The following is a 14,526-nucleotide window of genomic DNA, read 5'->3' as shown; positions in this document are numbered from 1 at the left end:
GAGAGCCAAGGCCCAGCCCTGCCCGCGCCCGCGACGGCCGCTCCGCTGGGCCCGGGGCGTGCGGGGCGGGACGGGGCGGTGCTGACCCTGCGGCGCCGACGCGTGTGGCGGCTCCGCGTTCCGACGGCCGCGGGGACGGGGTGGCCCGGGCGCCGCGTCCGGAACCCTCGAGGCCCGGCGGCCGTGGTCGGGGGACCGCGCGCGGACGGACCGGGGGACTCTGCGGCCGGCGCACCCGCGGCCCCGGGCGCCGGAAGAAGCGGAGCATTGTGGGAAGGGCGCGCGGTTTCGGCGGGTTCCGTCAAAATGGCGGCCTCGGCGCCGGCGCTGCCCGCGGGGCCGTAGCCTGTCCGGCAGGTCGCGAGCCCGCGAGGCGAGGGCGGCCGGGCACGGGCGGGGGCTGCGCAGGGCCCCGGGGCCGTCCGGGCGAGCATGGCGACCCCGGAGCAGAAGTCCCCGAACGTGCTGCTGCAGACCCTGTGCTGCCGGATCCTGGGCAGGAGCGAAGGTAGCGGGGCCGGGCGGGCGGCTCGCGGCCGGGGCGCGTCCAGGGGGCCGGGCGCGGGGGCCGGGGGCCGCGGGGGCAGGCGTCCGGGCCGGCCGGCCGAGTGCAGCAGCCCGGGCGGAGGCGGGAGGCAGCCGGCCCGGCGGGGCTGAGTCACGGGTCCCCGCGCCGCGGTCCGGGGGAGGCCGGGGTCGAGGCCTCGCGCCCGCCTGGTGGGAGCCCGCGGGCGGACGGGCGGGGCGCGGCCGAGCGGCGGGCCGGGGCCCTCGGCTGTCACCGGGGAGGGACGCGGCGAGCCGCCCCGCTCCCTGCGCCTCGGGCGGACCCGGCCGCTCCCGGCCGCGTTTCCCTCCCGAGGCCCGAGGCCGCCCTGGACCTGGAGCTGCTCCCGGGGGCCGCCGCGTCCTGGGCGGAGGCGTGACCCGAGGGCAGCGCGTGTGAGCGGGAGGCGCTGCGGCGGCGTGGAGCGGGGCCGCGGGCGGGAGGGCGAGGCCTCGGAGTCGTTCCCGCGGGGCCGCGGCGTGGGCTGCGGCGCTCTTCGCTGTCCCGGCGGGTCCTCGGGTTCCCTCCGGGGCGGCCCGCGCTCCTCTGCTCCCGTCCGCGCAGCTGGACGCTGAGGGCCGCTCGCCGCGAGCAGCCCGGAGTTTCTGCCTGAAAAAGCCTTTTCTAAAAACACCTGAGGCTCCTGCTGATGGACTGTCCGGCCCTCCGGGACGTAGACGCACTCGCCTTCCGCGGGGCTCCGCGCCTCCTCCCGCTCTGCTCAGAGCCGCGCTGAAACGGGGAGCTCGGGGGTCCTCCGAGTGAGACGGTTCCCTGCGTGGTTCCCAAGGCCCAGTGGCCGGTTCCGCCCGTAATTCCAGGTTCTGCGGCTTCCCGGAGACTGCGCGTCCTTGATGGCCTCGTTCTGACTTGTCTGCCTTAGCGAGCGAGGAGCAGGGTGGACTGCTGACTTTACAGTGTTTGCCGGCGAAAAACTCTTCTTTTTAAAAAAGACTTTATTTATTTATTCGACAGAGAGGGGACAGGAGCGGGAGCGGAGAAGCAGGCTTCCTGCTGAGCAGGGGGTCCCATGCCCGGCTCATCCCAGGACCTGAGCCTGAGGCAGTTGCCCAAGGACCGAGCCACCCGGTTGCCCTGAAACAAGGTTTTCACCGGTGGTGTTTTATCTGATAACTAAGAAGTTCCGGTGCATTCTCCTACCGTCATGTCACAGACACTTGGCCGTTTGTGGGATTGCTTCTTTGGGCTTGAACTCATGACCCTGAGACAGCGTTGCACCCTTGATGACGGAGCCTGCTGGCTCCCCTACTTGTTACTTTTTTATTTTTTATTTTTTTTGAGGGAGAGCGAGTGAGCTAGCTAGGGGGAGCCAGAGAAGGGGCGAGACAGGGAGGGTGAGAGAGAATCTTGAGCCACTCCATGCCCAGCTGGGAGCCCGATGCAGAGCTCCATCCCCGGAGCCTGAGATCTGAGCCCTGAGCTGAAATCAAGAGTTAGACACTTAATTAACTGAGCGTCCAGGTGCTCCTTGTCACTTTTGTTTATTATTTTTTTAAAAAGATTTTATTTAATTGACAGACAGAGATCACAAGTAGGCAGAGAGGCAGGCAGAGAGAGAGGGAAGCAGGCTCCCCGCTGAGCAGAGAGCCGGATGTGGGGCTCGATCCCAGGACCCCGAGATCATGACCTGAGCCGAAGGCAGCGGCTCAACCCACTGAGCCACCCAGGCACCCCCCCTTGTCACTTTTAATATGAGTTTCATATGAATCAGTTTTTCATAGAGTACTAAACATTTTTTCCTAGTTGGCTTCAAGGGACCCTCCGAAACAAAGCACCAAAGTGTGATGGTATTTGACATTTTTATAAAGTTAGTATAACCATTATTTCTCACCTTTCCCAGCCTGAGAATTTGCTAGAAGTGCATAGTGCCAGCCAGTGACTGGAAAGTTCTCTCTACATCCCCGCCTCTCTCCCCGAGCACGTTTTCCGTATTCTGTCTTTGGAGAGTCCTTTCTGTCTGTGGAAACAGTGTTCTTGATGTTACAGTGTTTGACCTCTGTCAGGGACACCTTTCCTTTTCACACTTTGTAATTCACTTCTTCATAAGAGATAACAAATACAGAAGTTTCTGATTGGTGGGTATTTCCACGCAGAGGCTCAGGTGTGATGACAGTACCCTGTGCCTTGAGTTAAGGGGACCACCGTGCCGTGTAGCGGTGCTGGGAGTGTGTCCTGAGCCACAGGGCAGGCCGAGGAAGGAGTCTTGTCTTCCTGGGTCTTGTGATACTGCTCACAGGGATATTGCTGTTGGTGTCATGATTTTCCAGAAACAGTGTGGAGCTCTTGATGAAGTTCCGGTACGTGATGGTCTTCCCTGATTTCATATGCTTGGGGAAACCGGTGTGTGTTGACTACACGTTAAAACCTACATCAGGAGCGCCTGGTTGGCTCAGTCAGTCCAGCGTCTGCCTTCAGCGTGGGTCAGGTCCTGCGTGGTGAAGCTCCTTGCTCTGCAGGGAGTCTGCTGTCCCTCTCTCTCTGCCCCACTCACAGGCCAGCTCACTGTCTCTTAAATAAATAAAAATTAAAAAAAAATAATAAAACATAATTATGTTGAAATGTGCACCAAATGTCCATTAACATACTGAAATTCCAGAGTTTTAGGCCTCATTTTAAAGTCATGCTTAGTAGTCTTATCATTTTAAAGTGAGTTAATATGCAAAAATCCCGATTTAAATTTCTAATACAGTAAGTGTTGATAGGTTTAGCCTGGACAAGTAACCAGATCCTTTTGGGGATCCTTAATTAGGAGCGTAAAGGGGGCCTGAGACCAAACAGTGTGAGAACCAAAGATCCGGACCAATGTCTTTGTGTTTGAGTTCTCGTCTGGGAGCGCCGCGTCTCCTTCGGTGGGAACTGCGCGGGCTGGCCTGCAGTCAGGGGCAGCCAGACCGCTGGGTTGCGGTGGGGCCCCCGCGGCCCGGCGGTGCGTCTGTTGTGTCGACAGTGTCTTAACTGCATCTGAGTCTTCGTACCTTGTCCCTTTGAATCGTCCACGTGGGATGCTTATCCGGAATTCGTCTTGGGGCCCTGGCTCTGGGTGCTGCTTCTGTGGGAGCTCGACGCATGCCACACGCGCACACAATCACAGAGACCCGCGGCTGGAGGGACGCAGCGCTGCTGGCTCCCGAGCCCCGAAGCAGCTGTGGTTCAGCTGGTGCCTTGTCCACTGGTCCTGTAGGACAGCAGCGTCGTCTGCAGGCAGGAGGAGCCGCGAGGCACAGAGTCCAGCCTTACCGGTCAGCTCAGTCTGCCCTGGTCACCTTGGGAAGCCCTCGAGGGCAGTGTTTGCGCTCGCCTGAGCTGCACGCGCCTCTCCCTGCGTCGCTGCATGCGGTTTTCTTTGATCTGAGTGTGCGTGGAGTCCCTCTGGGTTCTTTCTGGAGAGGAAGCCTCATCACACGGGGTGAAGAGAATTTGTTTCCTGTGCGTCATCTGCAGGGTGAAGAGCAGATGACCTTGCTGAGAGGTTAAAATCTGGGTTTGTTGAGTCGCGGTTTTGATGGCGGTCGTAGACATGACACGCCTTGAAATGACATTTTCAGATTAATAAGGACAGCCGTAAAAACAGCGAACGCTTCTCAACGCCGAAGAGCGTGCGCACCGTGAGCTCGTGTGCTCAGCTCCCAGTGGCGCCGGGGGTTGGGGTGCTTAGTGCCCTCCCTCGGATGGGGAGACCCACGTTTCTGGTTCCGGCCCCTGATGTCTTGAAGTCATTCCCTCCTGTTCTTCTGTGTGGCACTTGACAGCTTCCCTGTCTGGGAGCTGAGTGGAGGCAGGACGGTGCTGGCCCTGCCTGCGGCGCGGCCTCTTGCCCCGGGCCTCACGTGCTTGTTCCAAACACCTGCTTGTTCTAGGGAGGGCGTGTGGGGTCAGCGCAGCGTCCGCTCCCTGGGACTTGTCGGCCGCTGTGTCCCTGAGTTCACTGGTACGGGTCTTCTCAAAGAGCTCTTCTGGGAGGCGGGGCAGCCTCCCTTCCAGGCTGCCGGCACCCACAGCGGTTTGGAGGTGGGAACGGAAGACATTCCTGAGGTGTGTTGTGGCTTTAAAAAAACAAAGTTGAATTTTAATCTTGGATGGAGCCAGCCGTCAAAGAGCTACAGCCCGGCCTCCTCGCCTGGGTCTCGACGGACCAACTTCCGCTGGCCTGATTGGATTTTCGAACCCGCCGGCGCCGGTGTCCTTCGGGAAACCGGGCACACGGCAGCACACGGCGGCACATGGTAGCACCGAGTGGCTCCTCCCGGCAGAGGGCTGCTTCCTCACAGAGGCCTTCCCCAAGCTGCCACTTCACGGGGTCCCCCCTGTCATTTGCCGGCATGGGATCCTGCCTGTTTTCTGAGCAGCTCTGACCGCAGGCTGATCACCTGTGCAGGTCCTTGCCTCGTTTCTCGGGTTCCCCCCAAGACGGCCCGTTAGCCGCTGCTCTGTTCCGCTGCCGACGTGGGAATTACCTTCCAGTTACTGACGGAGCTTAGCGCTGCTCTAGAAACCCAGTAGGATTTGGGGAGCATTAGCCTAGAGATCTGTAGTGAACGTTGTCTGATAGTTCGCGATTTCATCTTCGATGGTTAGGCTCGCTAAACAGCGACTGCCGCTGCACGCTCAACGGTCCGCGTTCCTGCAGCTGCACCGGGAAGGTAGGTTTTACCTAAAACCAGCAGATGGGTTCTCACATGTTCGATGTCAGCCGGAAAGATAGACGGCAAACTTGGCTGGCGAGGAGGTGGGAAGCTGGAAGGCAGCCAGTGAGGTGGGGTGAGATGCTGCAGGGGACCTCGGGTGCCTGGGTGCCTCGTGCAGAGACACGGCGGGGGAGGGGGCGGTGGCAGGGCGCGCTTCTGGTGTGGAGGAGGTTTCAGTGTTTGTTAGAAAAGCCAAAACTTAAGGAGACTTTCGGAGTAGAGAGATTAGTCTGATGTACTTGAATAGGTCGTTAGTAAACTGTGTTTTTGTGGGACTCAGGATCATGGGACTGGAAAGTGTCTGTAAGTAGAGTAGTTCCGCTGGTTCCCTCCGTAAGCAGGCAGTTTCCAGTGCTACATTTCGTCTTTCTTTGAGCAGTGCTGGGGGCTCGAACTCAAGCCCCCACCACTGCTGAGAGCAAGGCCTGAGCCGAGATCCAGAGTCCAACGCGTAACTGACTGAGCCACCCAAGCACCCCAGCGCCACTTTTAATGTATAGAAAATTAAGACTTACTACTTAGAAAACTGTAAAAGTGTGGGACAGTATGAGGGAGAAATTAAAACCACTCCCTAATGTTAGGTTTCCGCTGAAACGGTCTCTTTCCTTTGCCCCCTCCCCTGTACTCACCGAGTCGGGAACACAGTGTGTGCTCCGAGCTTGCCCCGCGTGCCTGCGTGTTTGGGCGTGCTTGGGTGTGCTTGGGACGGGCAGGCCCCTGAGGGTCAGGCAGCGTTTAGATAGAGATCCAAGTGACGTGCTGGAAGGAGTCCCAGGAAGGTGTTGGGGAAGATGGCCCAGGTCTGCGCAGGTCGCAGGTTCCATGTGCCCCAGGGTGGGCAAGGCCGAGAAGTGTGGCGGGGCGTGGCTGGGCGCGGCCAGAGCTGGGGGCAGGAGGGGGCGGGAGGGGGCGGGAGGGACGTTGGAGAAGTGACCAGGGCGGGTTGGGCAGGCCGTCCTGGTGAGTTTGGATTTTATTCGGGGTGTGTTGGGAGGGTTCAGGCAGAGCAGTGATACTACTTAGGTTCTAAAAAGATCACTCTGACTTGGGTAATTTCAGGGTGCAAGACTGGGACGTGCTGACCGAGCTGCCGAGGGGACTCCTTCAGGTGGATGGCGGCCGAGGAGTGATTACCCCCGCATGGGATTGCTTGCCCACGGGGAGCGCATGCGTAGCTTTTGGAGACCCTGCCGCGGTGGGCGCGTGAGGAGAGCTCCCAGCCGGAGGGCTCCCTGCGGGGTGGTGGCCACTTTTTACTGCTGTGGCTCTAACTTCTAAGGGACCAATGATGGCAGCTCGTTCTGGCTTTAAATTGTGTTTCCCTGATGGCGAATGTCATCGAGCCGCTTGTCCTGTGTTTCTTTGCCGTTCAGGGTGAACTGTCTGTTGGGAACTTTCGCTTTTGTTTTGGCTGTTTTCTAACCCCCTTTCCTGCACGTTGAGAGTTCTCTCTGTGCATCTGGGTTCTTTTCTGAGTTTTGCAAATGTTTTCTGAGTATTTTCATTCTCTTAACAGTACCCTTGGCACAGCAGAAGTTTAATCGTGGATGGACTCCAGTATATCACATTTTGTTATAGTTGAGGGTTTTGGTATTTTATGTAGAATCTCTGTCTAACCCCAGGTCATAAAGATAGCTTCTCTTGGTTTTCCCCCCTCAGAGTGTTGTAGGCTTATGTTTTATGCTTACTATGACACAATTTGCGTTGATTCTTGTATATGTTGTGTGGCGTGTGCTGACGTTCTTTTCTGAGTTTACCAGAGAAACCCATCCCCCCATTTAATTTGCTTTATTCTTTAAAGTTTTTGAAACAGCTTTAAAAACCTATTTTTTAAGGAAAGATTTTATTTGTTAAGAGTGAGCAGGGCAGGGGGAGGGGTGGGACTGAGGGAGGAGGAGGGAATCTGAAGCATCCTCTGCTGAATGCGAGCCCTGCTCGCCGCTCTGTCGCAGGACCCTGAGTTCATGACCGAGCTGAAGTCCAGAGTCGAGTCACCCAGGTGCCCCTGAAGACATGGTATACCATGGCCCCATTCCAGATCAGTACATCCTGATTGGTGAAAGATGGGGTTTAGAATCAGTATGTTTTTAAGAGTAAACTTCAATTTTAGAATGAGTTTCGGTTTACAGAGAAATGGGGACTACCATAGAGCCTCCCCTTGTACTGCACACCTTTCCCATTACCGGCGGCTTACATTAGGACGGTCCGGTCGCGCAGCGAGTGACTCTCACGACGCAGTCACTACATACTTTCCGTAGATTTCCTCACTACTGCCTGATGTCCCTTTGCTCCTATAGGCTTCCTGCAAGGGTACCCTGTGACCTTGAGCTGTCCTGTCTCCTTGGGCTCCTGTTGGCTCTGATAGTTTCTCAGACTTTAAAAATTACTATTTTTTTGACGACCTTGACAGTTTTTTTTTTTTTAAAGATTTTATTTATTTATTTGACAGAGAGAAATCACAAGGCAGAGAGGCAGGCAGAGAGAGAGAGAGAGAGAGGGAAGCAGGCTCCCCGCTGAGCAGTTTTGAGGATTAAAAGTTACTTTATAGAACGTCTCAGTTGGGATTTAGCTGGTGTTTTTTTCGCTTGTAACTAGACTGTGATTCTTTCTGTTGGGCAGAAGGCCCCAGAGTCCAGAGTGCCCTTCTCATCGCCTTATATCTGGGGTGTATGGTGTCAGGGCGCCCGTCACCGTGGTCACTGTGGTCTTGACCTGGATCGCCTGGCTGAGGCGTGTCTGTCAGCTGTCTCCTCTGCCCGGAGCTCTTCCCCACTCCCATGCTCCCCTCTTGGCTGGGCAGACGCCGCACAGCCCACGCTTACCAGCTGGGCGTCATGGCGCACCTGCCCCTTGAGGTGGGCGGCTGCAGAGGGGACTTGACCTTCGATTTCAGAAGTGTCTGTGGGATCATTGACAGTATTGCCGCTTCAATCCCTGAATCTGTGTTTGTCTTTTCCTGATCACAAATTTTGTTTCTCAGTTCCATTTTCTTTTTTTAAGAACCAGCTTTTGGTTTCACTAATTTTATTTTTCCTATTTTTGCTTTAAATTTTATCGATTTTTGCTTTTTTTAATTTTTTAAAGATTTATTTATTTGACAGAGATCACAAGCAGGCAGAGAGGCAGGCAGAGAGAGAGAGGGAAGCAGGCTCCCTGCTGAGCAGGGAGCCTGATGTGGGGCTCGATCCCAGGACCCTGAGATCATGACCTGAGCCGAAGGCAGAGGCTTAACCCACTGAGCCACCCAGGTGGCCCTGATTTTTGCTTTTATCTTTATTATTTCCTAATGGCCCGAGTTTAGTTTGCTTTTCTTTTTCTAGATTTTTTTCTGTAAGCCGAGATTATTGACCTGAGACCCGTCTTCCTTTTTAATAAAAGCATTTTATACTCTACATTTTCCCCCAAACACTGCTTCAGCTGAGCCGCACATATTTTAATGTGTTGTATTTCCATTTTCATTCAGTTCAAGATGTTTTCTGATTTTCTTTGAGACTTTCTCTGGCCCTCGTGCTATGTAGGGCCATGTTGTCTGCCTTGCAGATGGGGGAGGATTTTTCTGTCACCAATCTCAGGTGTAATTCTTAATCTGTTATTGGTGGAGAACACACTTCGAGTAATTTTAGTTATTTTGTATTTAATAAGGTTTGTTCTGTGACCCCTAACATAGTCTGTGCCGGTGAGTGGTCCCCGTGTGTTTGAAAAGAGCGTGCCTGCGTTCTGTAAGTGCCCCGTGGGCTTGGACGGGCCTGGCGGGTTCCGGGCTGCTCAGGTTCCATCCTTGCTGGTTCTCTCATCGCTGGTTTTTCTGACGATGGAGAAAAGGCGCTTCTGCCCGTCATGCCTGTTGGACTGTCTGGGGTTGCGTTTTGGTAGTGGCTTTGCGAGTGTACGTTGGGGTGCGCCCTGCGGGGTGGCTGTGCTTCGAGGGAAGGTAGGGCTGTTGACTCCGGGGCCTGGGAAGGAGTTCATTCTGCTGCCTTTGCCTCATGGCCTTGCTGTCCTAGTGTCCAGCCAGACACTCTGGTTTGCCTGGGCGAGGTCCTCCCTGGTTGTATGGGTGGACGGGAAGCAGTAGAGGACCCAGTATCCTGTTCTCCAGCCAGATTTCCCGCCAGTCCTCCTCTCCCCCGGTTCATTCACACCTTCTGCGTTGTGGAGTTTCCTCCTTTCCGGAGCCTCCGGGGTTTCCTGTTGGCGTGTGTGTCGTGCGCCCCGCCCCCCTCTAAGCGGACCCGGAACTTGAAGTCTCACCATCCTGAACCAGTTCCCGCCCGTCCATTGCCTCCCCGCTCCTCACACCGGTTCACTTCTCTGTGGTGTGGTTTCTGCCTGATTTTCTTTGCCCCGTGGGTTTCTGCTTTTGTAAAAACAAACACCGAATTCTTCATTCCCAGTGGGGTTTTGGCGGGAGTGAAGGCAGACATCTGTGTTTAAGCCGTCGTCCCGATCCGGGTGCCAACATGGTCTTTGATTCTCAGGATCCTCTTTGGTTTTCCACGTTTACGGATCCCTTCAGCCTTGGACCTTCTTGGGGTTCTCCGGGGCACGCCTGCCTCTCAACGGGCCGCGTTCGGCCTGCGGCTGTCCCTGTTCCTTTTTTGTGATGACCGGCCCAGTTCACCATCTGTCTCCTAGGTTCTTCACACCGCCGCCCTGCTGCTGTCTCCTTTTCATGGTCTGTGGAATCGCACTTTACTCATGCATTTGCTTTGGTTTCTTAGTAGCTCCTCGTCCGCTCAGAGATGACCCGCGGGAGGGGGGAGGCAGATGGGGGTGCGCGGTCCGCGGTCTGCACCTGAGGCGCGGGGCGGTGAGCGCTTTCCCTGCCCGCCAGTAACCTGCGTCCTCCTGTTCCCCGCAGCTGACGTCGCCCAGCAGTTCCAGTACGCCGTGCGCGTCATCGGCAGCAACTTCGCCCCGACGGTCGAGAGAGACGAATTTCTTGTAGCGGAAAAAATCAAGAAAGAACGTACGTATTTTTTCGGTGTCACGGTGTGTAGGATTCTTGAACTTGCGTGCGTGCACAAACATACACACGTGTGCACACGTGTGGTTCCCGGCACGGTGTAATTGCAGGTGCTGTTAGCGTGTATATAAAACGTGTATTAAAAATAAGGACAACTTGGGGCGCCTGGGTGGCTCGGAGGGTTAAGCCTCTGCCTTCGGCCCAGGTCATGGTCTCAGGGTCCTGGGATCGAGGCTTGCATCGGGCTCTCTGCTCAGCGGGAGCCTGCTTCCTCCTCTCTGCCTGCCTCTCTGCCTGCTTGTGATCTCTGTCTGTCAAATAAATAAATAAAATCTTAAAAAAAAAATACGGACAACTTAATTGTATTTTTTATTAGAACATAGTGCAAGAGGGTTTTTAAATTTTTTTTATTAGTTTTTCCAAGATTTATGTATTTAGTTGAAGTCGAGAGCGTGAGGGGAGGTGCAGGGGGAGAGGCAGAGGAGCAGGTGCCGCTGAGCTCAGAGCCCGACCTGGAGCTCCATCCCAGGACCCGGAGGTCATGACCTGAGCCAAATTAAGAGGCAGAGGCCTCGCAGAGGGAGCCCCCAGGCGGTCCCAGGCGCTCCAGCAGAATGTGCGAGTGTGTGCCATGAAGCTGCTGTGCACTCCGGGGCATCCGACCGCTTGCAGGGCTTACGCGCCCCCTCTGCCCGCCCCGACCAGGTACCATGGAGCGGCGCAGTAGCCGCTGCTGATTGTCCGCATCCGGTTCTAGTGCGTTAGCAGTTGTGACCATTTTCATTCTGAGCTATACTGCAAGCTCTCGTGGACGTCATTACCTTCGAGAAGAAAGCTTTTATTAGCTCTGGGTTGCTGACCTGTGTGTTCTCTGTGTGCGGTGGGGCCCCGGCACTGTGTGAGGGAGGAGGCTTTGCGCAGAAGGGCCCAGGTGGGAAAATTTCTCTCGTGCCCGTTGGAGGGTGCTTTTTCTCTGGAGGCCGGCTTCTCGCGGTTCTCTGGCTATCCGAGCTCAGCTTCGGCTGCCGGAAAGCAGGCCTTACCGTGAAGGTCACTGCGTTCTCCCTGCTGAGGCCTGGCCTGGCTTTGAAGCGCCCGGACGAAATGGGCTTCGGACTGACTTCAGCGTTGGCAAACCCGTAATGATGCCTTCTAGGATTTCCCTTCTTTGTGGCTTAGTCACCCAAGCTGGTGCGTCTTTTACTGCGTTTGACCAGTGGTCTCCACGCCCTGCTGTGGAGCCCAGCTTGGTGGAGGTGGCCTTGCTGGCGAGGCGGTGGCCTCGGGTACCTTGGCTTGGCCGTCCTCTGCTCCGCACAGCTCTGCAGTGACCTGTCCGTTGGAGTTCCTGAGCGTGATGTGTTACTTACGGGAGGGACACAAATGGAGGATTTCCACTGCTGTAAACCTCTAAAATCTTATTTTTTAAAGTTTATTTATTTGAGAGAGAGGGAATGAGAGGGGGAAGGCCAGAGCAAGAAGCAGACTCCACGCCGAGCAGGGAGCCCGATGCAGGACTCGAGCCCAGGACTCTGGGATCATGACCCGAGCTAAAGGCAGACGCCCAACCAGCTGAGCCACCCAGGCGCCCCTAAAATCTTATTTTTATTTACATTTCTTGTCTGTAAAGCTGAACATAAGCGCCCCGCTCTCCTGGAGCTGTAACTCTGTTACATCTCGGATCATTTTAGTATTTCAGACTTTAGATTAGTTTCCATTTTGGACGATTAGTGACATCTCCGCCGTCAGGAACTGTGTGAACAGACCGTTCCCCTTGCACGTCCGCGTCTCAAGGCCTCCTGGTGCGCATGTGTGCGAGCACGGAATCAAGTTACCACGGGCCGTGAGGAGGGCCCCTGATGTGAGAACACTGGGCGTGGTACGCAACCCGCGAATCCTTGAACACTGCGTCTGGAACCGGTGTCCTGCTTGCTGGCTCACTGAGTAGAAAAAGTTTGTCTGAACTCCGAGGTACAGGACTGGCAGTGACGTGGCTGGAGTGGACGTTGCACAGAGGTCTTGGGATTTCCTTTAAGAAGGCAGCTGTGGTCGCGCGTAGTTGGGGTGTGTGTGCCCTCTGCGGCTTTGAAGAACGGTGTGTCGACGCAGCGTGCCTTTTCTGCCTCTTCCCACCCGGTGGCCGTTGCTCTGTTGGGCTCCCCGCGCTGTCAGCGCGCTCTCGGGGTCTGAGGCGGCCCGGCTGCCGGCAGCGCCGTGTCACTGCTCTTTCTCTCGTGTCATGGTCACCGCTGACGTCCGGTTTTATTAAATCTTTCGTAGAAGCTTTTTGATACTTGAGTACAGTCTTCAGTAGATTAACTGGATTAAGGTAGTTCTGTCCTTTGGAATAACACAAAAGTCATTTTCCGTTTTATATGGTGGACTTAAAATACAAAATGCTAGCACGTTTTAGACTGAAACCAATTGCAAAACTCATCATGTGTGACGAAGTCTAACACCTAATGATTTCTGAGTTTCTCGCATTAGTGAGTGGGGTACACTGTAAGTAACGATTTGTTTTGCAGTCTGACAGATAAAACATCATTTTCTGGTGCATGTTCTGTTTACTTTTATTTGTGTTATGGACAGTATGATTGTCCCGCGATTGTTCTGCTTGTGTGAGTTAGTGTTGGTCTCATTCTATAGAAAGAACATCTCTTGTTTAACTTAATGACCGTATCTATTTGGAGTATTTTTGTATATTTGAAAAGGAAATTAGTTGAATTTTAATTGCATTAGCTTAGTTGAAAGCATTTTGTAACAATGCTTTTTAAAGGCAGCTTTGCTTTTCTGCCTGGGACGACTTGGTAGGGCAGATGGGACGGAGGTGTCTGGGGTTCGTAAGGTCAGAGCGTGATACCAAGACCCATTCCCAGCTGGTGTGCACGAGGAAGGATTGGCCGTCAGGCCAGTTACTGTCTGTCTGCAAACCGGTTGGAGCATTTAGAGCTCCATTTAGTGAACTTGGCCGATGAGATCTCCAGACAGCAGTCCTGCTGCTGTTCGCTCGGTGGTGAAGGTGGCGCGTCTTCTTCCAGAGCAGGCGCGTGCACCGCTGCTGTGTGCCCTGTGGCAGGTGTGGGTGCGGGGGGTCCCCTTCCTCGGGGCCCGGGCCCAGCTGTAGCCTCATCCTTTGTGGAACGGATCAGAGCACGGGCACCTGGCTTGTTCTTTGGCTTCCGGGGAGCCAGTGAGTGTAGCGCAGGCATCTGAAGACGTTTACTGCTGTCTGCTCCGTGTCCGCAGAAGCGCTTGCGGCGTGCGGTTCCGAGTCCGGCTGTTGTGAAGGCTTCGCTCGTTGCCCTCTGGATTCGCCACTGCCACGGCGTTCTTACTCTGCATCTCGTTCCAGGGAGTCGCTGAGGAGTCAGACTGGTCGTGCTTGGCCTCACCGGACTGCTTGTTGATGTTTGCAGATAGAACCTGAAGGTCCCGTCATTCTGTTACTTTGGCCAACTTTCTTGTAAACTCTGCTTGCAGCCTCGCGTTGTCCAGATTTTACAAACGTCAGAGAGGTTAAATGCGCGGACCAAGTCTGTGGAGCTGGAACGTCAGCTGTTGGCGAGTTATTTCGACTCTTAAGCTCGGGATTCTTTGCAGACGTCAGTTACCTGTTTCCGTGGGTGAAACGGCCGTAGAAGGGATGTTGGTGCCCATGGTTAACACACTCCTTTTCTCTTCTCACTTTCCAGTTATCCGGCAAAGACGAGAAGCGGACGCGGCCTTGTTCGCGGAGCTGCACAGGAAGCTTCACTCACAGGTACCGCGCGTGCTGGGGGCTGCGGCCGGCGGGCCGCTCTGGGGCTGGGCGCCGCGTTTCGCTTGTCTGCGTCGAGTGCCGGTTTCTAGCAGCAGATTGCGTTTGCTTCTCAAGAACTTTCAGCGTTAAAAGTAAGTTTTAGATGGACTCAATGGCACATTGCTAATGAAGACGACGGGAGCTGTGTGGGGAGAGTCCTAGGGATTAGGGACGGCTGAGCTCCTGGGACAGAGAGCTCCGTTCCCTCGTGGGGAGGGAGCACGCCGGTGGGAGTCTTCACTGTATATCACACGAGAGCCTGTGCTCTAGGTCCGCGCTCCTGTTCTGGGATCAGGCCCCGATCGGGGCTGTTTGAGTGAATAACTGAAAAATTTTGATTTTGAACATTTTGTGATTGGATGTTGATAACTTGCACACAAGTGGTTTGTGTTTTTTTTAAACCATTTTTTCTCTTAAACAGAAGCCTCTGCCCTCTTGTCCACGCAAAAATTAACTGGGGGGGAGAGTCCTGTGTTCTGCCAGGACAGGAGTGTAGCTCACGTAGCTG

The 14,526-nt window shown here is 55.2% G+C and overlaps 1 protein-coding gene across 2 annotated transcripts in view; it reads left to right on the top strand.

Moving 5' to 3' along the window:
• The first annotated feature begins 261 nt into the window (after positions 1–261).
• Positions 262–14,526, top strand: part of TUBGCP3 (tubulin gamma complex associated protein 3) — a 65,164-nt gene continuing 50,899 nt past the window's right edge. For both annotated transcript variants that reach the window (XM_046028272.1, XM_046028271.1), the window contains exons 1-3: positions 262–508; positions 10,115–10,222; positions 13,912–13,979. In XM_046028272.1, the coding sequence (XP_045884228.1) occupies positions 433–508; positions 10,115–10,222; positions 13,912–13,979 (252 nt within the window). In that variant the 5' untranslated portion in view covers positions 262–432. The remainder of the gene's footprint in view (positions 509–10,114; positions 10,223–13,911; positions 13,980–14,526) is intronic.

Source organism: Meles meles, chromosome 14 (assembly GCF_922984935.1).
Source record: "Meles meles chromosome 14, mMelMel3.1 paternal haplotype, whole genome shotgun sequence".
Lineage (NCBI taxonomy): Eukaryota > Metazoa > Chordata > Mammalia > Carnivora > Mustelidae > Meles > Meles meles.
The sequence above is the reverse complement of the archived record's forward strand: the minus strand, read 5'-3'. Positions and strand labels throughout refer to the sequence as shown.